The sequence below is a fragment of the Aspergillus flavus genome, chromosome 3 (genome assembly GCF_009017415.1).
Source record: "Aspergillus flavus chromosome 3, complete sequence".
Lineage (NCBI taxonomy): Eukaryota > Fungi > Ascomycota > Eurotiomycetes > Eurotiales > Aspergillaceae > Aspergillus > Aspergillus flavus.
Genome location: NC_092407.1, coordinates 1387613 through 1413711, shown reverse-complemented (window position 1 = coordinate 1413711; position 26099 = coordinate 1387613). Strand labels below are relative to the sequence as shown.

The window sequence follows — 26099 nt, the reverse complement described above, 5'->3', positions numbered from 1 at the left end:
AACTTCGGTGCTCACTTGACGTGAGAACATTCATGGAGGTGAGCGGAGTCTGGGGGCAACTTTGGATGACTGGTGGTTTCCATATGAGGAAACTCCCGACTAAGGCTGCCGAGCACCCTTTGTTAGTAGCCGAGTTCCGCCTTTCCTGCACGTGTAGTAGTAGAGAAGTCATTCGAGGTGGAATGTACCAGACTGCAATCATCATAGATAGGCGAGGCTCCTGTAATATTTACATTCCCTGCTCTTACATGTACATACAACACATACCACGTACATACTAGTACTACATTATAGGAGTTAACAGGTACAGAGTGAATCAATTACATTGCTTCATCTTATCATCACGAATGTTTATCAGTTGGCACGTGACACATCTGAAGGACTCAGAGTATGTTGAGTTTTGCTGCCGATCATCTATGAAACAGCAGTATTCCAAACCCCAATCACTAGGTCCGACTCTGTACGCTAACGCCATGAAAATCATTTCTTCAGTTGGCTTCGGTGGACAATTCAAGAGTTCCGCGTGTAGGCGGATATGCATCCATGCTGATACTCCGACTTTTATGAATGACTAACCGGATATCTGGAAGGGTACGGAAGTGATTCCGCGCCGTGCGGTTCAAGTGCGAGCTCTCTCCATACTGCTACTAGTACGGAGTACGTAGTAGTACCAGAGAGCATTAGAGGTTGTGCTTGCAAGAGGATCAACCACCTTTGTTTTATTATACCTACGACTCCCTCTTCGCCTTTACTGTTACATTCAATGATCCATCTAGCTTGTCGTCTGTTACATTCAACCATCATGACATGTAGCTGCGCGATGGTATCTTCTCTGAGACTCGAATGACCTGGTTCTACTGGATTTATATCTTGGGTTGTTACTAGGTTGTGTGCAACCTGTTCTTTCCCACTGCTAGGACTTTATTATTGCCTACTGCCAATATAGGGCCGGCAAAGCTGGGCAACTGAGGCCCGCCTGGAATCTATGACACCTCTTTTTTTTTAACACTCTTTAAATGTCCTGTTCTTATCGTAGTAAAATTATCATCATTCATAGGCGATGAAGTCTCATTTAGATAAGCACGGCATTCGTTCAATTATAACAATCAACATCAACCCTTTGTCACCACTCTACAACATGGCTGCCTCGAATGGCTTGGCTCCCTGGGGGCATTTTAAGTTAAACGAAGTCCATCAGTTCTTTATTTTTATTTTTAATATTTTCTTCTCTTTTTTATGGATTCCTTGTAATTTGTGGAAGAGCATGAGCTCGAGAAATATTAACTACGCCATCCGATCTTTCTTGGACCCCACAAGCGTTAGTTGCGGAACACTTTATATTGAAGATACTCCGCCAACCCTTGTATTTTCTTGGTTCTCTGCGGGGAAGATCTGGACTGTATTGGAATACATAAGTAGGTTGCTATGAACCTGATGGTAAGGCTATGAAAATATGCAGAAGGAATGTCTATCATATATATATCATGACGAGGGCTTTCCTTGATAACTGGCCCGCCGGTATCCGAAGGATATTGCGGTACGCGAAGCAATTTTATGTGTAAATAAGGCTACAGATAGGGAGTTTATATCGGCTTTAGACCTATCTTTTTTTGTTCATAATTATTTTGGAATAAGGAATCTTTGAAATTTAATCAACAATTACCGTGGACGAGTGCCATGTGTTTTTATTTGTTCCCCCCTTCCCTCTCGTGGTGCCCATAGAAGACCCGTGCTTTCGGTCGCGAACAAACAACTGCCCATTAGGACAAAGCTCATCGGTCAGAGATCATCATCCTTGGACACCACCACAATCTCACTTTATTCTCCGCTATCTTCGGGCTGCTGAGCAACAATGTGCTGGTCTAAATTGTCCTTGGATTCTTTCGCTCCAGTAAATGTGAGCCTCAGTAAGCAATGAATCCAGGTTGAATAAAAAGACGCAGTACAACAGTATGTGTCCCTGATGACTCTCCAACTATTTGAATACTAGCCTTTCTTTCGAGAGTTCCTACACCAAGGCCCTTCATATAACGACATGATAGTTCGACGATCGATAAACTAATCTGAATTCTATGCATGTCTAGTGGCTTCACATCCATCGATCAAAGCTGGCCCCGTCCAGCCAACAACAATGCCCCTCATCCCTGACGAGTCAGGTCTCGCGTCGCACCATACCTTCGCATCCCCACCGGAACGGTTAGTGACTAGAAGTACTCCATCTTCCACCGTTCACAGTCGAGAAACGTCCGCCGTTAGAGGAAGACCAGCCGACCCCTCCACGCTCGCCCCTTCGACCCTTCAACCTCAAAATACCCGCCGCGGCCATTCTCACTCCAAAAGCCCTGAGACTGCTTCCGGACGCCCCGGCGCTAGCTACGATGCTACTCTGGAGAGACGTCCTTCTAACTCATACGGACACCATCGCCAGACTTCGATAGTTCATGGGATCCAGCACTCTCGTAATCCCAGCTTCGCCGCCTCCTCCACCTCCAATAGTCCTCTGAGCCCGGAGATGATCGCGTCCCTGGGGCGTGGCGTTAGCGTTGAACAGGATAATTCCCCGCTAGGCAGACTGGAGCAGCTTGATATGCATACATTTCATCAGAACCAGGCGACCAACGGGACGGCTCATACCCTGCAGGGCATGTTGAGCACCATCGAAGATCGTGATACCGATGAGGCCGCCGAGGGCGGACTGGCGAACCCAGCACATAGAAGGATGAACTCGAGTGGGAAACCACGCTCACATAGTCGGTCGCATTCAAAGAATCATCTTACAGAATCAAAGACCGTCGGGGAATATGCCTTACACCATCTTTTCAACTCTGTAAGCGCATCTCGGCCCAGCGCAAGTATACTTGGAATAGCAGCTGACTGTGGGATAAGTTTGTTGGCCAGGCAGACAACAAGATAAACCAAGCAATTATGAAACTGGGAGAGTCTGACGTGCCTGTGGAAATGGTATGTGGACCAGGAGCAGATCCAGGCTTTGATCAGTTGATCTCCGCTCTTGGCCATATCGCACGGCAAAAGCCGAAACCTCTGATTGATACAATAATGTACTGGCGTAAAGTCAAAGGCGATGCTGCAATCCTGGCCAAACAAGTACCTAATCAAGTATGGTTCAGATCCCCCTGCGAATAGGCGCCCGTTAGCTAATCATACCTAATTCTGCCAGTCAAAGGAGAACGGCTTACTTATACGGCGGAATACAGAACCACCCCAAGTGGCTGCTGAAACGGCTGCTCAGCCAGACCACCCTCCTAACCCCATATTCTCCAGGAGTGACGATGTCATTTTGGCTGAGCGCCGTGCAACGGTGTCAGTGTATCTCGTTTGCCGAGTGCTGATTGAGATATTCAACCAGAGTAGTCTTGCTTCTATTACCGTCGACATGGCTGAGCGCTTGGAAGAAATTGTGTTTGGCCAACTCAAGACGGTTGATCCAGACCAGGTTGCAGCCTCACCACTTCGCATAGCTAATTGGAGGATATACTCGCAACTGCTCGGAATCATGAGTGAAACAAACTTCACAAGTGTCACAACCCGCTTTATAACGGAATTGGAACGATACCAAAAGGAAGAAACACTTCGGGGGCCTTCGAAGGATGGCGATGCCAGAGCCGAGCTTTTGATATTAGGGATGAGACATCTCCGGATTAGGACCTTTCCAGACGCATGGCCTAAGTCGTGTGACTTCATGCGGTCGTTGGCACGGTTGTTTGTTAATGCGCATGGGCAGCGGGTCAAGCAGGCTTACTGTTATATTTTCGAAAAGCTGCTTCTCCCGGTGGCAGCAAATCCAAACTGCGATTTATCCCTGCCTAGGTGGAAGGAATTCTTGGATTTGGTCCAATCGCGCCTATCACAAATGCTGACCAAACCTCGCCATTGGGCTGCTACTTTTCCTCTCCACGTTTTACTCTTGTGTGTTTCATCTAAAGAGAACTTTTCTTCCCAATGGTTGTCTGTCATTTTAGGGCTGCCAGCAAGGCTAAAGGACCGTCCTACCAGGGGCCCAGCTCTCCATGCCATGTGCCGCTTACTTTGGACGTACTTCTTCCGCTACTCAGAGTCTCCGACAGCTACTCTACGAAAAGTTGATGAGATAGCTAGGATTGCACTACCCGTGGGCAAGAGAACATACCTGAGTACCGAGCCGGCGATCACGGAGCCGTTAATTCAACTGGTGCGCATGATTGGGTTTAAACATCCGGAAGTTTGTTTCCGTAACATCATATTCCCTATGATGAATTCAGACCTTTTCCTATCCGGCAAAGAATTGAAGATTGAGCAGATGGAGCCGGAGAAGATGGTCATCGGCATTAGATCGTTCCTTGCTATAATTACCGACCTTGAGAACTGTGACCAACTATGCCCTCCGTTTCCAACTGGGTCCATACCGAACCCCTTTACTGACATCTCAGCATCGACTAACTTGCTGCGGCCCCAATTCCTTACGGACCCGCGGTTACCAACTGCTTTGGAAAGCCGAGACGATACACGGCCACGTCCCGTCAACACTTCCAGGCTGAGTGACAACGTTAGGACTTACTATATCCGCTTCTGCGAGATACTGGGTAAAATTACCCTTCTGTGTGATAACACATTCGGAGGCCAGGCGGCTTTGGATGAGAAGTTTGGAGGCGCGACTCCGAAGACCCCGATCTCAGAGGCGTTCAGTTTTGGGAGGCGCGATGATCACATAAACACATTAGATCAACGGCAAGGCTTTTACGATTTGCTTCATGTTGCTGTTCAAGCACTCCCCCGGTGCTTATCAGATCATATACCATTTAACTCGCTGATCAATTTGCTATGTACTGGCACCGCCCACGTGCAATCCAATATAGCCTTTTCATCCGCAGAGTCTTTGAAGGCGATTGCCAGACAATGTCACGCGCAGCAGGTAACTATAGGCTTTGCTCGGTTTATCTTCAACTTTGATGCAAGGTATTCAACAATGTCAGACGAAGGCATGCTTGGTCCAGGCCACATAGAATCTACATTGAGGCTCTATGTTGAGTTGTTGGAGATTTGGATAGAGGAGATCAAACACAAGAGCAAGGGAGCCGTCGCAGCTGATTCGGGTGATAAATCCGGCTCTGGTAGCCGCGCCTTGCAGCTTGACCTTTCTAGTGTCCTGGCTCATGTTGAAGAGATTGAATCTCATGGCCTATTTTTTCTGTGCTCGCAGTCTAGAAGGGTGCGAGCTTTCGCTATAACAGTACTGCGGCTTATTACGGAGTTTGACAGAGCTCTTGGTAAGGAGAATACACGAATCATCAAGATTCTCGAGGCCGACTCTCACCAGATCTTGAATGTAAGTGACGAGCAACTTACAGTTGCCGAGAGAAGCCGAATTCAGAAAGGAAAACGGAGGAGTGCATCACAAAACACACTTATCGAACTGTGTAGCAGTGAAGTGTCGTACGATTCAACATTGTGGTCAAAAGTGTTCCCGAATATTATCCGGATCAGCTTCGAGACTTGTCCGTTTGCTGTGACCCTCGGGCGGGAGATTGTCTGTGCAAGGCTTGTTCTGATGCATAAAACGATCACGGGACTTGCTGAAAATCCCCAACATCCTCCATATGGCCCCTTGGATGCCACACAGACCCGCCCCCATGGAAGATCCCATATGACCGCTGAGATTCTGATCGAACAGTGGAAGCTTTACTTGGTCATGGCCTGCACGACTGTCAATAGTGTAGGTGCGCAGTCTCAGAGTCAGCTAGCCAATGCCCAACATGCGCGGAAATCCTCTAAAGGTTCGCAGCAATCAAATGACAAGATCAGTTCCGCCAGGAGTCTCTTTGCATTTGTAATTCCGTTGCTGTCAGCTGAAAGGACTTCCATCCGCAATGCAATTGTTGCCGCTTTGGGTTCCATAAATAAGAATCTTTATCGTACATTGCTTGAGTCACTCCAGTACGCCGTCACAACCTGCAATGAGGAAGCTAAGATTCGCATTGGCACACATCACCGATCTCCGAGCAGTCCGAAACGCAATCGAAGAACGGATAGGCTGCGGACAGAAGTCACACATGTTTACAAGCTTACATCGCACTTTCTGCAGGAGCCAGAAGTGTATAATGACGACTGGATCGTCAACAACCTCGTGACATACGCTAAAGACCTACGGATATTTTTGAGTGATGCCGAGGTTCAGAATGACTGGGAATTCCAGCGGCTACGATTTCATTTCTGTGGGCTCATGGAAGAGCTTTTTGAGGGAATCCATCGCACAAAGGATTCTTCACGTTGGATACCTTTTGAATCCAGAAAGTCCGCATTCTCTCTCATGGAAGATTGGTGCGGATACTCCCCAAACCAGGCTCAGATCTCTCAGAGAGAGGAAAATATGCGCAAACTTGCTATTACAAACCAGCGCGAAACCGGTGACGTACGTAACACTGCAGCGGCCATGGAGATAGAAAAGAAGAATTTACGTGCAGCGGCGCTTAACGCTATGGCATCTTTGTGTGTAAGTAACTGCTTCGCTCTCATGACTTATGTTCGTCAGCTAATTCTTGAAGGCGGGACCAATCAGCATTACTACAGAAAGTGGCTCAGTGCTTCGATTCGATGTGGGACGAATGCTATCGTGGATTGATATCATCTTTAGCAGCACCATCAGTGATAAGTGGCATGCGATTGGCAGACGAGCACTCAAGAATCTGATCGTTCACAATAAAGAGCATGCTTACCTGCTGGAACGATCGATAGAGATGTGTTATATCACAGAACGGCCCAAGGCTCTTGAGAGTTATTTTGAAGTGGTTTCTGAGGTACTCATCGAGCACACGGACTACCCGCTTGGCTTCTGGAGAATATTGGGGGCAGTCCTCGTTACCCTCGGTAATCAGAAACGGGAGATCAGAATGAAGTCTGCCAAGCTTCTTCGCATTCTAGAGGAACGCCAACAGAAGAGCTCTAGACTGCAAGACTTCGACATCAGTATCTCTGATAAAACTACCGCCGTATACAAACTAGCTCAGTTTGAAACGTCTAAGCGTTTAGCAAAACAACACTCTGACCTTGCTTTTACTCTCTTTTCAGAATTCTCCTTGCACTTCAGGAACTTGCGGCCCGATAGTCAACGAAACATGGTCGCTGCTATTTTGCCATGGGTACAGACGATAGAGCTTCAGGTTGATCCCAACGGCGGGCCTACGGCCAGGTCATATATGCTTTTAGCCAACCTTTTCGAGATCACCATTCGGTGCAGCACGATACTTCCGAATGAAGTTCAAGCTCTTTGGCAGGCATTGACAACAGGTCCGCACGGCGGGAACGTGCAGCTAGTTCTCGACTTTGTTATTAGTCTTTGCTTGGAGCGTAAAGAACAGAACTTTGTGGAGTATGCCAAGCAAGTTGTTGTTTTCCTTGCAGGGACTCCTGCTGGTTCAAAGGTCATCGAGTTTTTCTTGCTGCAAGTTGTTCCTAAGAACATGGTACAGGAGAGGAAAGATATAACCCCACCTCCACCGGATATCAAGGGCTTGCCCTATGTTGCAGACCTGGCAGCCGTACTCCCGGTGGGGAACAAACAGGCAGGACTTTCTCTTGGCCAAGTCGCTCTTGTCTTTCTCGTGGACTTAATGGTTGCTCCCGTTACTCTTCCCCTGGAAGATGTGGTCAAGCTACTTCACGTTGTCCTGATTCTCTGGGATCACTACACACTCACCGTACAAGAGCAGGCTAGAGAAATGTTGGTTCACCTGATCCATGAACTAATTGCTGCGAAGCTTGAAGACGACGCCTCAGCTGGAACTAGGCAGTCTATCGAAGATTTTGTAGAGTCTATCCGCAAAAGCGATCCAAAGGTGGTCTGGGAATATGAAGACCTCAATGATAAGGATGAAGAGGATAACGGTAGCCGGGTTCCTTCGTCGATGGGAAGTGTTACTGGACAGGTTGTTGATTTCTTCAGTCTGGCGTATGAAGGTATAAATGATCTTTGGGCTAAAGAAGCTTTGAATTGGGCGACTTCATGCCCGGTACGACACCTTGCCTGTCGATCTTTCCAAGTATTTCGCTGCATATCCATGTCGTTGGACTCTAGGATGCTTGCAGATATGCTAGCTCGACTATCCAATACAATTGCGGACGAGGAAGCGGACTACCGGACGTTTTCGATGGAGATACTCACAACGCTCAAGATTATAATTAGCTCCTTGGCCCCAACGGATCTTCTGCGTTATCCACAATTGTTTTGGACTACTTGTGCATGTCTAAACACTATTCATGAGACAGAGTTCATTGAGAGTATTGGTATGTTGGAAAAGTTCATGGAGCGCGTCGATCTGAGTGACCCGATGGTTGTCACAGAGCTTATCAAAGGTCAGCCCCCTAAATGGGAGGGTGGATTTGATGGTCTTCAGAATCTAGTCTACAAAGGCTTGAAATCATGCGAATCGCTTAACCTGACACTGGATGTTCTGCACCGTTTGAGTGGCTTTCCAAACAACGAACTCATGGGTGATGGTAACCGCCTTCTCTTCACAATTCTGGCAAACATGGCCCACTTTCTACACCAGTTTGATCCCGCCGTTGATGATCCGAAGACACTTGCTCGTGCTACATTGTTAGCTCGTGTTGCTGAGAGTGAGAGGTGCCCGCGTCTTGCAGCTTCGCTCCTCGGGTTTGCCAATGGACAGTATAAGGCCGAGAACGATTTCTTAAGCCACATAATCACCGAAATCCGCTCGTACTATTTCCCTCGGCAAGATGTTCAGAGCCTTATCTTTCTTATGGGCTTGCTGACCAATACGACCAATTGGTTTCGGGTCAAGATCATGAAGATACTCTGCGTGCTCATTCCCGAAATTGACATGCGACGGGGAGAGGTGACATGCCATGGCTTTGACTTGATCTCACCCCTCCTGCGTCTTTTGCAAACCGATCTTTGTCCTCAAGCTCTGCAGGTGATGGATCATATTATGACTGTCTCAGGCAACCCTATGGAGCGTCATCACATTCGAATGAGTATGGCATCATCATCTTCGTCTCGGGCTATCCGCAAAGAATACGAGCGTATTCAAAGTCTGTATGGTATACCAGAACCCACCGGATGGTCCATACCGATGCCTGCTACCCAATCGAGTATCACCCGGCATAACGTCCACGCCGTCTTCTACACCTGTGCTGAGGTCGATCGTATTGAAGTGCAAGAAACCACTCCCTCCGAAGTAGAGTTCCATGCAGACGAATACAACGATTCCTTCTTCCCGATGCGGGCTGATACGATGAAGTCTATTGACACGCAGGCGGATGGCAATATTGGAGATATTGTACAAAAACTGGACAGCCTGGACGACTTTTTTGAAGAAACCGAGACAAGTAACCCGACAATTGAGTCTATACCAGACTCGGCATTGCGCGGCTTTACAGGGACCTATGTTGACACTAGCGCCAATCTCTATGACCAACAAACAGCCCCGATTTTACGAAAATCGCTCGCCCGAACGGCTTCCTCGTCGTCTTTTCATAACGGCCTCGCTGAATCTCGACCCCCAAATTTCCGGTTCGACAACCCTGGAGTACATTCACCAGGGGTACTGACACCTCAGGCGTCGAGTCAAACGTTGCGCCCAGTGTCGCACGCTCGTTCGGTGACGTCTCCTGTCAATCAATTATTCTCCCCTACGTCATCCAGTACTCAGTTTTCTACTCCACCTATTGGCTTCAACGAATCTGCATTCCTCTCCGATGATGAAGTTGAAGAAGGAATGTATGATCTCGATGAGCGCATCATAGCTAATAGGCTGGCACCTCATCAACTGAACCAAACACGTAGCGCAACTGATGGGTCCTCGTCACTAGAGTCCATGATCCGAAGTGGTATGAGACGGCTTACTGGCGGTGCCGCGAATAACCGAGATAAGGAGCGACAACGCGATCTTGTCCGAGCTCAACACCGGGCTTTGGCACAGGCTGCAAGTTCACCCCGTGTGCCGAAAGTGCCACCAGAGTATCTCACAGGTCCGGCCAGCAACCCAGCATCACCGGGCCAATAATCATTCACTTTATCTTTGCATTTCTGACTACGGAGTACACTTGGCTTGTATAAGCATTCTTTTTCCCTTGTCGGTCATACGTTGCCTTTTTTCTTCAATATTCCGTGCAATGTGGGGGGGCGTTTCTGCGCAATTTTATTTCGGAGATTACATATACTACATACCCGCATGTCATTGATTTTTCTTTCTGGAATGGTTTATACAGGCCGGTAGTCATTCCTTACCGTAGAAGTTAGACTTATGTATATTATCTGGCCAAACCTGGAGGGAATACAACTATAATTTCGTCATGTTTGTTCAATTGCCCGCGTATGTAATTCTAACTCTGCCGCATATATCATCGCATATAACGTAAGAAAAAAAAATAAGAAATCAGAAAACTATGTAGGGTTCCCAAAACAGTGCGGCGCTAAAGGAATATCAACCAAGAAGAACAATTTCAATCCGATGATAATCTGCTACGATTGAGTAGCCGACTGCTCTTGCAGCCATTTGTATACCACCGAAAAGTCCTTACCTCGATGTTCATCTTCCACCGCTTTATACACCCCCCGGGCCTTATCGGCCAGCGCGAGGGGAGTACCAGACTCCTCCGCAGCGGAAATCGCCAGGCGAAGATCTTTATTCATCAAACTAATGCCAAACCCACCGGCATATTCGCGCGATGCTGGCGCGGTCTCGACCACGCCCGGAACCGGGTTATTGATCTCCATCGGCCAGCAGCGACCAGTCGATGTATTGATCATATCGGCCAGGACCTTGGGGTCGAGTCCGCAACGGATTCCCAGATTCATGACCTCGGCAGTGGCAATGTTGTTGATGGCCAGGAGATAATTGTTGGCTAATTTGGCGGAAACGCCTGTTCCCGAATTACCCATGTGCCAGGCCTTCTTGCCCATTAGCATCAAAACGGACTGGACGCGGTCAACGAGCTCGCCGGTCTGCGATGAAGCCCCGAACATAAAGGAGAGCGTGCCGGCGCGGGCCCCCACAACTCCGCCTGACATCGGGGCGTCGACGAATCGCCCTTGGCGCGTTGTGTGGATTGCATTGGCAATTTCTCGGGACGAAGCTGGATCGATCGTGGAGGTGTCGATAAACAAGCGCTCCTTTTCTAGGGCCGGGAGTTCGCCGTGGCGGAGCATACAGTAGAAGACATTTTTGACGTGTTCGGGTTCCGGAAGGCTGGTGACTATCACTGTCTGGAGAGTAGGTGGTAGTTTAGTATGCGCCTTCGTGCTTTCAGACCCGCTAGTAACTAATCAAATAATTCCAGTCCTTTTCTCTTTCTCTTTCTCTTTTCTCTTTTTTTTTCTTTTTCTTTTTTGTCCTCTTCGCCAATGTAACTAGCCAAATCCATGTATATAATTATAGCACTGTCCAGTCATAATGAAGACTCCTTTAAAGCAAGGTTTGTGCGGATCCTGTAACATGAATTGTTCGCCGGGGGATTAATAAAAACGCAACGCGAAACTTACCGATTGTTCCGCTACTTCTCGCGCGTTTTGGGCGATAAGCACCTTCGAGGTGTCTTCCTTGGCTCCACTGTTCCGGACAGCTTCTTGGGTCTCTTCGACGAATCTTTTGGCGGTGTTCTCGTTTATGTCGCGGATGATTAGTGTGTCGGATGCGGGGATCTTAGCGCGTAAGTTCTTGGCCATGGCGTAGCCTGTGGAGACATGGTGTTAGTTCCCGGTAGTGCATACGCTTAGAAGAGGCGAGGGGCGTAAAGTAGAACGAGATAGTATATTCAATGAGTTCGGGTATAAGGAGGTGAAAAGTGGAAATCAAATATAGGAGCTGTGGCCCAGTGCCCGCGGTAATCATTCTGGGTATCCGAAGGGTCGGGAAAGGATAAAGGTTATAGTTGAACCAAAAACAACATTAACATACCCATTTGGCCTAATCCGATAAACCCCCACGTATCATCACGTCGTAATGAACTTGAGAAAGCTCTAGTAGCTGTGAACGCTGAGGGTGACAAACGCATGGTTGGGGAAGTGGCAGACACCCTCCGCAGAGGAAGGGATAGCGCACGCGACATGCTCATCTTGACAGCTCAAGCGTGTGTACTGTACAGGGCACCAAGAGGCTGGTAAATTAAGTATGGGTGTTTTCCGTCGGGTACGCGGACGACGAGGGAAAGAATGGGGGAGCAGCTATAGTTATATTTGCTCCAATGTAACCCATGTCCTTCAACCAGGGTAATAAAGTTCAAACGCTGGCTTCGTAGGCAGAACCGTGAGGGTCAATTGACTCGACGGGAATAAGGAAACGAGGTATTTTGTCCGTTGCTACCCGAGCTATCCACCCATCAGGGAAGGATCGGGACCTCTCAGGCACAGGATTTGGTAACTCCAAGTGGTCTGACTTGCTGTCGACACTCCAGCTTCTCCGCTCTGTCCCATGCGGGGAAATCCTCTTCGGGAATGGCTGCGGAGCTCCGAGAGCCGAGATCCTCACGTGAAAGACCGTCCTAACGCTCTGGGGTTTAGTGGACAAGGACCGGATCTGTAAGGGAGAACGCCCAAGCTAACTACATCCAGTGGCTAAACACCATAGACCTTGTGAGGCTATCGTTTATCCACCGAAGTTGATGTATACTGACGCCAACGTGCAGGATAGCCTTAACTTACCTTCCCATGGATTACTTTTCCTAACCTTCTTTTCCATTCCTTATTTTAACCTTGTATTTTGATTTTATCCTATTTCGTTTTAGTCAGCTTCTCCAGACATACAAGGGAGTTGTAGAACTTGGATATTTATTTTCTTTAGGATAACTTTCCACGTCTTCGGACAAACATAACTCGAACTAATTCACTCTTCACTATTCTCAAAATCAGAGCTACCCTTTAGTCAAACATTGTAAGGACTACCGGGGTGGAAAGTGTTACTATTGACAATGACGCTTACGATCCATAGTTATGTGATTTCGAGTTTTTTCGCCTGTAGTGTAAATGCAATTGTCGATCCAACCGACGAATGACCTGTCGAACCTGTTCGGCTAAACAGATTCGCTGACATCTCAATGAATGTATCCATATAGTTGGTCGAATAGCTTCATTGGTCCTACAAAGGGTTTCAAGGAACCAATGAGCGGCTTGTAAACATAGGATCCACTTTGAACAGGACCGCACTAGATAGAATGTCGAACGAATGATATAGAAGGAGCTCACTACCTCTGAGCTTACGAGCCCTTGGACACCTCGCTCGGCTTTATGTGAACTCTACGATTGCCTGAAATCACAGTTGATAGGGCTATACGAATTAACGAGTTATAAAGAATATATACAGTAGGAGTCAAAAGTATGTGACCCCCCATATGTATAACTACCCAGCGGCTCTGACCACCTAGTATGAGCCGCTATGTACCTATTGGTATATGAGGCCACATATGGTTTATGGAACCCAACTATATACTCAAAATAAGAATACTAATGGTATAAAGGAGAATGTAAGTCACCTGCTCTTTCTTTTTAAATGTGATCTGATAGAAGTAGTAGCTTGTGAATATTCATACTACACAATCAACGATTAAAATCGTTTATAGTTTCCATTAATATCATTGCAATCGAGCCCTAGTAAACAAGCCTCTTGTATCGAGTAGTATCTGTTAAGCAGGTGCAGCCAACTGCTACTATAGATTGTCCAGGTCACACTTTCGGGTGTCGTTCAGACTGCGACCTACTTTGGTATTGACTGTAAGTTCCTTCCCCAACAAGCCCGACGGTTCCTGCCATGTATGGAAGACACCATACTCTTTCCTTATAGCGAGCGACGATATGAAGAGAATTTCCCGCTCATTGTGCATTCCTCCTTCATCTTCTCCTCCATCTCTTCCTCCTCTTCTTCACTCTCACCCTTGTTGCTTAATTTGATTCCTGTTCTCCCCGTTCCCTGCGTTGTTCAAATGACCCGTTACTAGTCGTCTATCAAGCACGTACAAGTTTACATCAGAACAAGCTCCAAAGAGTCTGTGCCGTCAGCTAAGTTCCTGTTGAAGGTTGCCAGTGATTGCAAGGTTATCATGGCTCCTCAGCACTCGGGTGATGTCTTGACCCCTCTCCTCGGCGCCTTGAATCTTCAAGCACAGCGTCCAAAATACCCTTTTGTGTTTCTCCCGGATCAGATGCCTCAGATACCGCAGATACCTCAGGTGCCATATATGTACCCAAATGTTCTTCCATACCCTACCCTTCCTTATCTGGTGAACTGTAATGAGGAGCAGAAGAACGAAAGCCTCAGCCTTCCTTTTCAGATGATGAAAACTCCCAACGGTTACATCCTCCAAGACCTGGAGAGTCTGACACAGCAGGATCCCCCGATTCCACGGGCAGTGCCTGCAATGTGGACCAATCCGTCCGATCTTACCCTCGCCAAATGCCTCGAGAATCGTGAGGGTATTACCAATGTTTACATCCGAGGTTTCCTGCCGGAGACGACCGATGAGATGCTCTACGCATATGCATCCCGCTTCGGAAAGATTGATCGTTGCAAGGCGATCGTGGATTTGGATACGGGCCTTTGCAAAGGGTATGTGACGTGTCCATAGTTACCATCTCGTCACTCACAGAAGCGGTAGCTTTGGCTTCGTGCAATACTACAACTTCGAATCCTGCGAGAATTGCATTCGGGGTTTCTTCTATCTTGGTTATCAAGCCAGCTTTGCTCAGGTAAAACACCACCTGCGGCGCTCAATGGACGGCGATCATGGTTGACATGGTTCAGAAATCTCGTAACTCGCGCCTCAAGGATCTGGAAGACAAAACATCCACCAATATCTACTGCACCAACATTCCGAACGACTGGACTGAAGCGGTGAGCCAACTGATCTTCCCATCGTTATTGGGTTAACAAACGTTTCTCTTCAGGATCTTCGTCGTCATTTTGAGCCCTACCGTGTCGTATCCGAGAAGATTAGCCGCGATGAAAAGACAGGCGTGAGTAAGGAGGTTGGATTCGCTCGGTTGGTGTCCCAGCGCATTCCATTATGTCGTTGCAACCTAACAAGTTTGCTAGATTCGAGACCCGCGAAATCGCAGAGAAAGTGTTGACCGAATACCACAATACCACGGCAAAAGATGGCGTCAAGTTACTCCTTCGCTTTGCAGACACAAAGGCGCAGAAGCTACTCAAACAGCAAAGCAATGAGCGCCGTGCTTATCGTGCTGGGGAGTACAATTACTCCGTTGAGGTAGTCCAAGGCTCGACCCCATCGCCTTCTTTGCATCGTCTGCAACAAACTGCGTCCCATCTCAGCCCCAACTCCCAAATCAGTTATCCCTCGCCCGTGGGAGTGGGCCCTACCTGGACTCCTGCGACGTCCATTTCTCCTCCGTACGTATCGACAAGTGTACAGAAAAGATGAACCTGGCTGATGAGAAAACAGGTATCCTATGGTGAAGAATCAGCCCAGCAATGTGCACCTCAACACCTGGTCCGCGGGGAACAGCCCAGCGACACTTGATCACACACCTGTCTATCGTGGGCGGCTTCCCATCACTCGTATGGGTTGGATGGAAACCATCTCTAGCGGTTCGTCTAGGACAGTGTCGTCCAGGACAGCCTTGCCCAACTCTCCTTGTGCCGAATCCCGTTCTGGGCCAACCAGCCCCCGGAAGGAGAATACCAAAGCTGAGTCTTTGTCACCTATTCCGTCACGCAGGGAGATTATTGTGAAATCTCCGCGATCCATCCACTAAATCACTTGCGAATTCCTTCTGGACTTATCACCAAATTCGACCCCATGACTACTTGCCAGCATATGCTATAGGTCACAATGTTTACAAAAGCACATCATTTTGCACCTTTTGCTTTTCCATGTTTGTTCTGTCAATTTTGTTTGTTTTGTCACCGCCGTGCGGCCGTCTTTTGATTTTGTCGATTGCTACCTGGTCTTGATTTGTTTTGACAACATTCCCGTTCTATTGTGGTCAGCAGAATGGCTTTTAAGATCTGTATTGTGTACGCTTGGTTCGCACACTTGAAGACCATCCAAAAGGAGATGGATGGGCATGGAAGAGAATTGCTATTTGTGGTATCTGACTTAGAGACACATTACTTTGTTCAACATGATAAAAGTTAAGGTAAATGTCTAATGGAATTTGCACTTGCGGCCTTGCAAACAGCAGCCCAAAGGGTTTCAGCAGCCATAGAGATATATAAAATCTATCCTTCTACCATATACATAGAGATATAAGAGGAACGGAGAAAGCTGTGAAAGCGGGCGGGAATAGAAATGGGGTCCAATACGCAATGTCATCCAATCTTCTCGGATCGCTCTCTATGCAAACATCGGACCAAACAAAGAACTTCTGCGCGAACAGCTTGACGGTGCCGGGAACCCTCCATGCAGGCGGTCAAGGGAAACTAATTGCGTCCCAGCCGCTCCTCCAGGTCTTCAGTCAACTCATACGCTGGTCGGTAGTGTTTTGTGGCTTCGTTACCGGCCGTAGTGTCGACCCGAAGCTTGGGATTCGGGTGAGTATCCGTCTGGCCACCGAGACTCGTGTATCCTTGGTCGTAAAGAGGGCAGTACTCTAAGCCCAGTTGACGGATGAAGGCCCAAATTTCCGCATAGTGCCAGTCAATGACTGGGTGAACGCGAACGAAATCGGGCCAACCACTATCCGTCCGATCGAAATGAGTCAATTTTGCGCCATGGGGATCCGTCCGACGAGTGCCGACAAAGATCGCCTTCACACTAGGATGGAGAGACAGGTAGTGCGCGAAACTTGACTTGAGCGTCGTCTTTGGCGGCTCCGTCGTATACTTTATAATATCAAGATGGTAGGCGCTCGACGACCACTGGACGAACTCCTCGACTGTAGGGAAGGGATCTGGCGGTAGAGCATATATCGCTGGGATGGACTTGAGGCCGCCCTTCTCGGGCGGTGGATGCGGGTGCAGGCTGGCGAGGAAGAGCACCAGGAGGACCAGACAGTCTTTCCCACCGTTATAGGAGAGGGCGAGCTCCGGGAGGCTGTAACGGGAGAGGGCCGTTGCGGCGACGTCGAGGGAGATGCGAGTTTGGCGTTGAACGGCGGCGAGGAGGGAATCGGGAGGATGGGACTCGGCGAGAAAGGCGTGCACTTTGTGGTGGCATTGGGCGATTATTTCTGAGAGGGAGGAGGATGTTGTTGGCTGTTGTGTGGAAGATGTGGAGGTGTATTGTGCTTGTGGGGAGGGGAGATGGGGGGCCATGTTTTTTAGGTTCGAGGTGCCGCCATTTAATTGAGCTAAGACCGGGTCTGGTTGAATAGCTGTGTCGGTCATTCTTCTTATGTATGTTCTATTTTATTATCGAGCGGGAGGGACTGATGATATCTGGCTGGTGATGGTGGGAGGTTGATTGAATGGAGGGGCGGGAACTTGAACAATTAACAGATGAGACGAAAGTTGAAATCTAGGGAATCGAACAGAATAAATCGTGGCGATGCTAGTCGGTATTTAAAAAATGATGACAGTCAATAAAATTTTCGTTTTGATGGTCCCGGTATAAACTCGGTCAGGGGTCAATTGAGTCGACCGTACGTCGTGCGATAAGAAATCGAGACCGAGGGTGATGACACTTCTGGAGAATCTTCTGGTCGCACTTGTCGGTCCGAACGAATCGGTTCGTTCGCCCCGCGCCCCGCATCCTGACCGCTTTCTTATCGCATGTGCGTTGCCTGATAGGACTTTTTCGATGTCTTTCTTCATGGATAAAGACCAGGTTGTGGTTCTGTGGGGGGAAGGTCCTATCTGGGCTGAAAGACTACAATATCAATCAAGGAAACAACAAAGACGCTAGGAAGTGAGAACTGCTATCTGTACAGTCCTTCCCGCTCATTCAGATTATGGTATTGTTCCCCCGTACCGTTCGGGGTTTGCTCGGCGGACTTCGTTCGGCCATTCTTGCGGACATTTAACATTTACTTTCCTTGCAAATACTACATTGATTAGGGATGTTACATCTACATTCACTTCTAGAACCTAATAAGAAGAAGAAGAAGAAGTCAAGAGGCAAATTAGGAGCCTCCTGAAAGGGTACCAGTACTACAGCCGGTGTGACTAGATAGAGACACTCACGAGTCATATATATATCGTTGTATCCGGAATATCAGAACCATATATAAAGTCCAATATGCGAACTATAACCAAAGGCGTCGAATATAGGAATTCAGTAACCGAAGCCGAATTCTGGCCTTGTATAAGAGGCAATTTTAATGTTATGGTTATTCTATCCATGCTTCGGTAATGCTCAGCAGTGCGCTATCGGGTCTTTGACTCTTTGTCTGATAGAAGCTTTATGTACCGTGGGCCACAATCGCTTTGTATAAGCTTGTCTATATTTAGAGTCCCAGATTTGTACCTGATACATTGTTAATATGATTGGTTCGGGTACTTAGTTGGACAAAGCAATCCCCATAGTTTAGTCGTGCTGCAGCTTTGAGGTCCCAATCTGGAACTTCTGACCGCTAGGTTATTGGATCTATATGCTTTGCACAGTAATCAAATTGATTTTCCTTGTTAGGATTTATGAGTACTGTCAAGAATAGATAGTTAAAGTGAAACTACCAATGAAGAGGAGGAAGAGCTCGGCTGAACGACTCGCGTTGTGGCATATACATTAATGCAGTGCTAGCCCACTGTACTGAGGGAGTGCAGTTCAAGACTTTCTTTTTTTGAATCACAACAGGAATATTTTTCTGCCTCACAAACCAGGAGTTGGTCACCTCCCACTCATGGTCAGGGTGTTCCAGCTCGATTTGGGGAAAAGCTTGTCAGGTATTCTATATCACATCTTGTAAACAGCCAAAACTCACATCAAACATCGTGAATAGCGTCGCAACAAATTTGTAACTCTCCAACTGGGAAATGTATCTTCCCAGACATGCCCGGGGCCCTGCACCGAAGGTTAAGTCTGTACCTTTCATCTTCGAGAACCTAGTCTGATACGCCTCGTCATGTTCGCCCTCCGCCGGTAGCCACCGCTCAGGCTTGAATGAATCAGGCTCAGGCCCGAAAACGGTTCTGTTGCGATTAATGACCCAGGGATTCATGCCGACAATGGTGCCCTCAGGGACAAAGCGCCCGTCCGGTAGCGTGAATCCACCCTTTGGAACAATTCTCTCGAGCAAGAGCCCAACACCCGGATGAACAAGCATAGTTTCCCGCATGACGGCGTCGAGATAAGGGAGACTCCGAATCTCCTTCCACTGGGGCGGCGTGGATAAATTAGCTCCCCGAAGCTCTTCCTGCAGACGGCTGTATACAGCCCTTTTTTTTCAGCACATAATAGACTGCCGCGGAAATGGCCCTCGCTGTTGTGTCGCTACCCGCTATTATATTGAGGACCAGGTACATCTGGGCTACATTATCATCCACTATGTTAGGCATCTTGCTTTTGGTCTCGATGTATCGATCTAGAAAGTCTTTGATGCCATTGTGCGATTGCTTCCCCTCGGTAAAGCGCTCTTGATACTGTTCTGCGCTGAATTTCACGGACCACCCAAAGCTAGGAGGCCCCAAGCGGCAGATGGGGTTTTTGTCTAGAAGTAAATCCAACATCGGGATTTGGCACACCTGCAGGAACGAGGAAATGAGCGTCTTGGGCTTGCACACAAGGTCCGTTCACCGTAGATCTGTACACTTACCGATGCGAAATAGTCCAGAGACCTATTAGATACTTCCAGGATTCCAAAGCGATCATTTTTCGCTTCTAGCATACCAATAGACTGGGAATAACTGAGCTGGCTCATGGTGTCCCATGTAACTAGAGATCGATAATATCAGCTGAGGTGTCTGAAACGCGAGTACCTAAGCTTACAATAGTTGATATACTCGCTCATATCACAAGTGTTACCCGTTTAAACGAATCTTTCTCGTAACCTTTCCAGAAAAAGGTTGATGGTTATGTCGACACCGGGCTCTAGTTCTTGACTGGTCGGATGTACTTGGCATGCCACTGTTCGTCTTGGTGGGAGAAGAGATTCTTAATACGAACGCCGGATACTACCGAGTCGTTCACATTGTACACGTCACTCTGCGAGCAAATATGGAATTAGAGGTACTTCGTATTGTATCATGTATATACATGCTGTGGATCCTGGGTACGTTCGCTACTCACCTTAACCCACGGATCTCTGGTAGAATACACCTGGTTGATCAATGCAGGGTCAGAGAGACTTAACACGTTGGGACCTATGCAGACTGCAGATCTATATCTGCGGTGAAGCTCATTATGTGTGATGTCACAAAGGCCCTTGAACACATCTTGAAGACGCCATAAATTGGAGAGGTTGGCGCTAAATGGCCCAGGAAACGACTTTAATGGGGATCGGAAGTAATTCCAGATAAGGTGGGATAGGATGAGCGTAGCTCCTAACAGGACAAGTTTGAAGGCGATATCCATGAGCGATGTTATATTTACGTAGACAGTAATAATTGTCCAAGATAGTATTCCTGAGCTATCTCTGTCCGTCTTAAGAAGAGGCTATATGGACAAGTTTACATTCCGTGCACGTTATGTCATAGGAGAGAGGAGGTGGGGAGCTCGCATCGGATATTACTCTGAGGATGAGAAATGAGGTAATAGGTCTTCAGTGATTGGAGAAAGTTTATAAATGTATTTAACTATACTAGTATGCTAAAGATACTACAAAAGAGCTACTTGCAGAGTAGTGTGCTTTCCACACTAAACTATGTAGTGGTGCTAAAGCAACGGTTACTGCTACCCATGGTATAGTTGCATGTTGGCTGGACTAAAGCTAGTATTATTCCCTGTCTTTGGCTGCAAGGAGGTTTTGTGGCGTGCGCTTAAGCCATGCAGGATCCAGGCATATTTAAACGTAGATCTGCATGTGTACTGTGCTACAATATGACAAAGGGTTTCAAAAGAGAGCTAAAAGCGGACCAGTAATGATTGTCCTGATTTGGAACAACTCCGGGCATCATCTACAGAGTATGCATATTAGCTCCTCCTTAGGGCAGGGGTCCGCGCCAATCTACGGCCTTTTATCCCCTTTGTGACGGGGCGGCCCGGCGAGCCGTGGTTTGGCAACGCCACCGACCAGACTCCGGTACTAAGCCCATTGAATACCCAGGCATTTTCAACTTGGCCACCAGAGGGCCAGATTGAGTATTAATACATCACTGTCCGAGGTCATGAAGTTGTAATTGTGTCGCCCTGTTAGCTTACAGAGTGCTTGCAAGTGTCTTAAGTGCGAGTCTTGGGCCATGCGTCAATAGGCGTGAGATGGTTTGGATTAATCCATTTAGCCAACAAAACTTATGTAAAACTACAAATGGCATAGGCTCTTGACAAAAGTACATACTTAATCAATCCATGACTAGTACTGGTCTTGGCTAAGTCAGCACATTACTGAAAAATGTCCTCTGCATATGCAGGCATAGTAACACACACGCCAGACCCAGTCAAGTAGGCTCTCATGCCCTGATTCTTCATCAGCAGATCCACTTCACGGGATAGGTCTATATAATGATCCATGCTATTACGTGGTTTAAAAGATTGTGCTAATGGGGGCCAAATTAGTATACCCTTGTCACTTAAAAATAGTGAATAATCCGTCGGTCGTACTTTGTTACTCGGGCATATCAGATCATCAATCCTCTCAATTGTATCTCAGTGTCTCGCATCTAATTTGGTGTTCTTCACTATGGATGTTGCCAGAGCTCGCCCTCTCGCTAGTTTGCTACCCACTGGTGCTCCCTGACTGTTGCCATTGTGTTGATTTCAACTCGGTATCCGCTAAACGGTTGGACTTGTTGCGAGCATGGTGACGGTCACAGATATCTTCGGGCCGCAACCGCCTGGTATCGACCTAAACGACAACCAGACTCCCCAGATAAATGCAACCGTTATTGCCCTATATATCGTCGCTGTTATCGCTGTGATACTTCGATTTGTTACGCGGATCAAAGTTCAAAGGATCAGCTTAGGGCTTGACGATTGGTTGATTGCAGCGTCTCTTGTAAGTCGCCTCCCTTTTCTTAAAATCTCAATCATGATAAAAAGGATTTCTACTCAAAAGTATAGCATAGGTACCGTTGACTACACTTCTAGTTGCAACTATACTGGGTAAATACCTTCAATATTATCTCCTGGAAAGTCAAGTTTCAAGTAGCTGATTGTTGTCAACTTTCAGCGGGATACTGCGGTCTCGGAAAGCATGTGTGGAGAGGAACGCTTGACGATGTAGTGAACATGCGAAAGGTAATGCATCCTTCGGACTACTTGGAACACATTATATGGACTGGAGACTGACAGGCAAGATTCTATTCGCTTATATCTTCATCTATCTAGTTCTACTTCCCTCTATTAAAGTCTCGATCATCCTCCTCTATCGCCGGATATTTGGAATGAACTGGATGATGTGGCTCTGTTTGGCCCTCAGTATCGGCCATGGCGCTTGCTGCATGGTTGCCTTCTTATGCTCCTGTCGGCCACTGTCATACTTCTATACGCAGTTTGCTGATCCGTCGGGAGGAAAGTGCATCATCAACCTGTATGCATTCTACCTTGGCAACGCGGCAACAAATGTCTTCACCGATGTTATCACGCTACTTGTTCCGATCCCGATCATCTCCAGACTCCAAATACGCCCGATGCAGAAGGTACTGATATCCGGTATCTTCCTCTTAGGTGGGTTGTAAGAGTGACCGCTATACCTTACTACCATGACCCGAGAGCAACGAGCGAGCTAATCGTCATGTACAGCGTCTCCGTGGGAAGTATGGTTCGTATTTACTACTTGACCTTACTTGCGACGAACCCCGACATCAACTGGGTGATGGGTGACGTATACCTATGGTCTACCATTGAGCCCTGCATCGGCATTGTTTGTGCATGTCTACCCACGCTGAACGCACTGCTTCGAAGAACCACGAAGCTCGTTCTCGGATCCAACGCCGAGCGACTATTCGGTAGCTTCTCGCTATCGGCTTCTAGGAGGAAACGGCGTGATAAGTCGCAGAGCAAAAGTCGTTCGTTTCAACAGTTAGACGGGAATGAAGCCACTCCGAATGCCCAATTGCGACCGGAGGATGAGATAGTGCTGACGACCGTTTCGGCTCATAGTGAGCCTAATTCGTATAGGAGGGATACGGATAGCGTTGTGCTTATGGATGACTCTGCTCGTATGGCTATTACAGTAAAACACGATTTTGATTGGAGTGAGGATCATCCTTGATCTTTGAATTGGTATGTTATATCGGGTGTTACGTGTGTTTCCTTTCTTTGGATTATACTATAGCTTGTTGAAATGGTCTGTAAAATCGCAATAGATGGTTGGGATAAAAAATATGCTGGTAAATGTGACAGGCAAGCACTATATGAAAAGCTGAGGGCGGAATATGCCATACATACTGTCTGATCGGCGCTGAATAAAATGTGAAATATGGAATCATTCTGAGTTTGATTGCCAAAGACATACCTCTTAGAATCATTGATGTAAGGAAATCATAACTCGTAAGTCCAACTATCGCCAACTCTGCCAGCCTCTTCGTGTTGCTTTCAGCCAGGGTCCCCTCAATTCCTCCCTATGCCAGGATGCTATATCGGATATCCATCGGTCAATCGGGCATTCGCCACCGTAACCTTCATACCAGCGGCTGCTGTCATTAATCGGGTGCCGTTGGATACAATTAAGGGGAATATTTTCTTCATCGGACGACTCCGTACCATCTTCTGCCTGTCGGATCGGGTCGAACTGCACAGACCACAAGATTTCCTGGTCGCCATTCCATTCTGGTTCAGTACATATGAACAGCAATCCTCGATAGAAACCAGTATCAGAATAGTCGCGTACCATACTGGGTAGAGCTCCCACCCCTGGCGAAACATCGTAACGACTACTCTCCTTATATGCCTTGAGTTGCCTTTTGTAATCCCCACGAAAGCGTCCCTCCTGTCGATAATGAGCTATACATCCTTCTTCAGTTATACCGGGGACAAAATAGAGATCGAAGCGAACATCGTAGTTGCTGTACGAGTCACAAAGAGCATGGTATAAAGCCCGATGATCTATCTTTTCCCGCGACACGTGAGCATGCGTAAAATATATGGCGAAGGAAAAAAGCGGTGGCAGCGAGGAGTGTGCAAAGTTCTGAAAGACCATGTACGCTGTGCCTCCATTGTGTACCCAGAAGTCCAACATACGTAGTTTCAAGTCACCGGCACATTGGTCAAGGTCTTCGTCTTTTGCATCATTCTCCTCGTAGGCGTCCATGCTGTCGTCGAGGGGCAGTAGTATCTCGCGACGGTCCCGACATTCCTCAGGGAAGAAAGCGAACATAACCGCTCGTCTTTGGCCATCCATTCGCATGTGGTGTGTCTTCTGCACGAACGGCGGGCAGCTTCCCTCCTTCCGAAGTTGACAATCTCTTGGGGCTTTGTGGTGGCAGCTTCGTCCCATTGAAAGGGTAACACCGTTTTGACGGCACACTTCCGAGATGTCAGAATCAACATAGAAGCCTTCTAGTTCAACCGAAGCGAGGGACGAAAATATCCCACTGTTCAGTGCCTCTTGCAGGTGCACACCTATACTACTAGTGTTAAAGAACCTTTTACCCCCATAGAGCGTGAGAGACTCGAGATTGCATGGCAAACGATCTTTCAAGCGGTAGGGGGCGTTGGGCCGGTCCCAGAAGCTACCGAGTAAGACTTCTGCTTGGATACAAAGCTTTTTGAGGCATGTAAAGGAATGAAGAAGACCAAAATGGCCTTGACTCATGTAGAGCCCTGTGTGCTCAGCGTCACGATAAATGTCGAGGTATTCAAGGCTGCTCTGGTGCTTTTTTAGGACTTTCCAGAGGCCCGCGTTTGATATCATATCACCTCCGATTGAACCAAACGCATAATCTTGTATATATAATGAGAAGCTGGTCAATGCTTCTGGTAAGGCGAGCAGAGCTCTGAGATCTGCGTAAGTGCAGCTGGAATTAAAGCCACCGGTGATGGAAAAGTGTTTCAGACGAGATATGGCAGGACTGGCTCCAAGCCGAAGGGCTGCGTTTGCTGTATCGAGACCGTAAAGCGAGAGCGTCCGAAGACCCGTCAAATGAAGTGCGGGCCACAGGTCATCGAGGCGCAATGGAGTTTGATCGGCTCCTGGAAGGAGGTTATGATTCACGAGGTCACGGGGAGGAACGTCCACTTCGCCAAGTACATAAAGGTCGCTCAGCTTGCTAAGGATTGTTGATGGATTGTCACCACTCTGACAGTCTAATATTTGTCTGAGAACTGCGCTGAGGACAGGATCAGACTGCGGCACGTGTGTATATATTCTCGTGATGTTTGGGAGACATGTTAGAAGAAGCGCCATCAGCGGTCGTCGATCACGCTTTCGTATATCTTTGATGATATTCGATTCTAGGTGTTTGATCCCCACCCTGTTGATAGCTTCACGGAAAAGGGTAATCTCATCCTGTGGAAGATTTAGTTCTTCCCACTCACCAGATCGTGCATATGGATAGTAACCCCAGTTGCCTATATGTAAGGAGTGAACCAAGGCTGCTATACGGGAATCGTTGAGGATGGTCCTGAGAAAGTTCCAGAGAGACCTGAATGACTGCCTCGCACCATTGTAGGTCCATTCAGCGTATATACGAGGAACCAGGGCCTCGTACCATTGGCGACTAACAAGAGAGAGACTGCAGAGCAGCTGAATATCACTTTGATTCTCGAAAGCAAGATCAAGCACCGGACAGAATAATTCCGGTGGAAGCTGCGCTATATTCGCCATTTTGACAAGGTGAATTCTAGGCCTCCTGGTTATCCTTTGGTTATATAAACTTTCAGCATAGTAGCTCACTGCAATAGATGCATCAACCTAAAAGTGCAGAAGAAGAAGAAGCCAATGTGTCCATTCAGGCGGGGGACAGTGCCAAGTCATGGGTGTCACAAGGTAAGTAAGTCGAATCCAACTCGGTCTAAGTCTAAATGCAGAGGCAATCGTAAGCTGCTCGTAGAATTCTTACAAGCTTGGTGACAATGCTTTCCATTAAGACGCAGCAATACAAATTTTCAAATGCTATGATGTCTTCGACCTGTGTCGCTGTGATGGAGGGGTCTAT

The 26099-nt window shown here is 47.6% G+C and overlaps 7 protein-coding genes across 7 annotated transcripts; 3 read left to right on the top strand and 4 right to left on the bottom strand.

Moving 5' to 3' along the window:
• The first annotated feature begins 1603 nt into the window (after positions 1-1603).
• On the top strand, positions 1604-10297 carry F9C07_2281721 (fry-like conserved protein). Its single transcript, XM_041290693.2, has 5 exons — positions 1604-1950; positions 2085-2827; positions 2887-3117; positions 3179-6487; positions 6540-10297. Coding segments are annotated over exons 1-5 (7767 nt in total). The 5' UTR covers positions 1604-1949; the 3' UTR covers positions 10023-10297.
• F9C07_2281720 (putative dehydrogenase) lies at positions 10298-12203 on the bottom strand. The gene is made up of 3 exons (XM_041285228.2): positions 11916-12203; positions 11501-11691; positions 10298-11224 (listed from the first exon to the last, which is right to left on the bottom strand). The coding sequence occupies exons 1-3, from the start codon at positions 12070-12072 to the stop codon at positions 10481-10483; spliced, it is 1092 nt and encodes a 363-aa protein (XP_041144318.1). The 5' UTR covers positions 12073-12203; the 3' UTR covers positions 10298-10480.
• Positions 12204-14049: 1846 nt separating this feature from the next.
• On the top strand, positions 14050-15724 carry F9C07_4665 (putative polyadenylate-binding protein; the record flags this gene model as incomplete). The annotated part of the gene is made up of 6 exons (XM_041290692.1): positions 14050-14555; positions 14605-14695; positions 14751-14840; positions 14894-14988; positions 15042-15359; positions 15412-15724. 6 exons carry the CDS (start codon positions 14050-14052, stop codon positions 15722-15724), a joined length of 1413 nt encoding a protein of 470 aa, XP_041144317.1.
• Positions 15725-16391: 667 nt separating this feature from the next.
• F9C07_2104540 (uncharacterized protein) lies at positions 16392-17297 on the bottom strand (the record flags this gene model as incomplete). Its single annotated transcript, XM_041285227.1, has 1 exon — positions 16392-17297. The coding sequence occupies one exon, from the start codon at positions 17295-17297 to the stop codon at positions 16392-16394; it is 906 nt and encodes a 301-aa protein (XP_041144316.1).
• Positions 17298-18577: 1280 nt separating this feature from the next.
• F9C07_2220607 (cytochrome P450) lies at positions 18578-20648 on the bottom strand (the record flags this gene model as incomplete). The annotated part of the gene is made up of 8 exons (XM_071509721.1): positions 20134-20648; positions 19948-20049; positions 19834-19846; positions 19661-19779; positions 19299-19589; positions 18830-19261; positions 18680-18766; positions 18578-18652 (listed from the first exon to the last, which is right to left on the bottom strand). Exons 1-8 carry the CDS (start codon positions 20416-20418, stop codon positions 18578-18580), a joined length of 1404 nt encoding a protein of 467 aa, XP_071364909.1. The 5' UTR covers positions 20419-20648.
• Positions 20649-21103: 455 nt separating this feature from the next.
• On the top strand, positions 21104-23359 carry F9C07_1386713 (integral membrane protein PTH11-like protein). The gene is made up of 6 exons (XM_071508047.1): positions 21104-21495; positions 21559-21997; positions 22068-22104; positions 22172-22239; positions 22299-22675; positions 22744-23359. The coding sequence occupies exons 2-6, from the start codon at positions 21800-21802 to the stop codon at positions 23213-23215; spliced, it is 1152 nt and encodes a 383-aa protein (XP_071364908.1). The 5' UTR covers positions 21104-21495; positions 21559-21799; the 3' UTR covers positions 23216-23359.
• On the bottom strand, positions 23360-25945 carry F9C07_1386714 (uncharacterized protein). Its single transcript, XM_041285219.2, has one exon. The coding sequence runs from the start codon at positions 25766-25768 to the stop codon at positions 23504-23506; it is 2265 nt and encodes a 754-aa protein (XP_041144313.1). The 5' UTR covers positions 25769-25945; the 3' UTR covers positions 23360-23503.
• Positions 25946-26099: the final 154 nt, after the last annotated feature.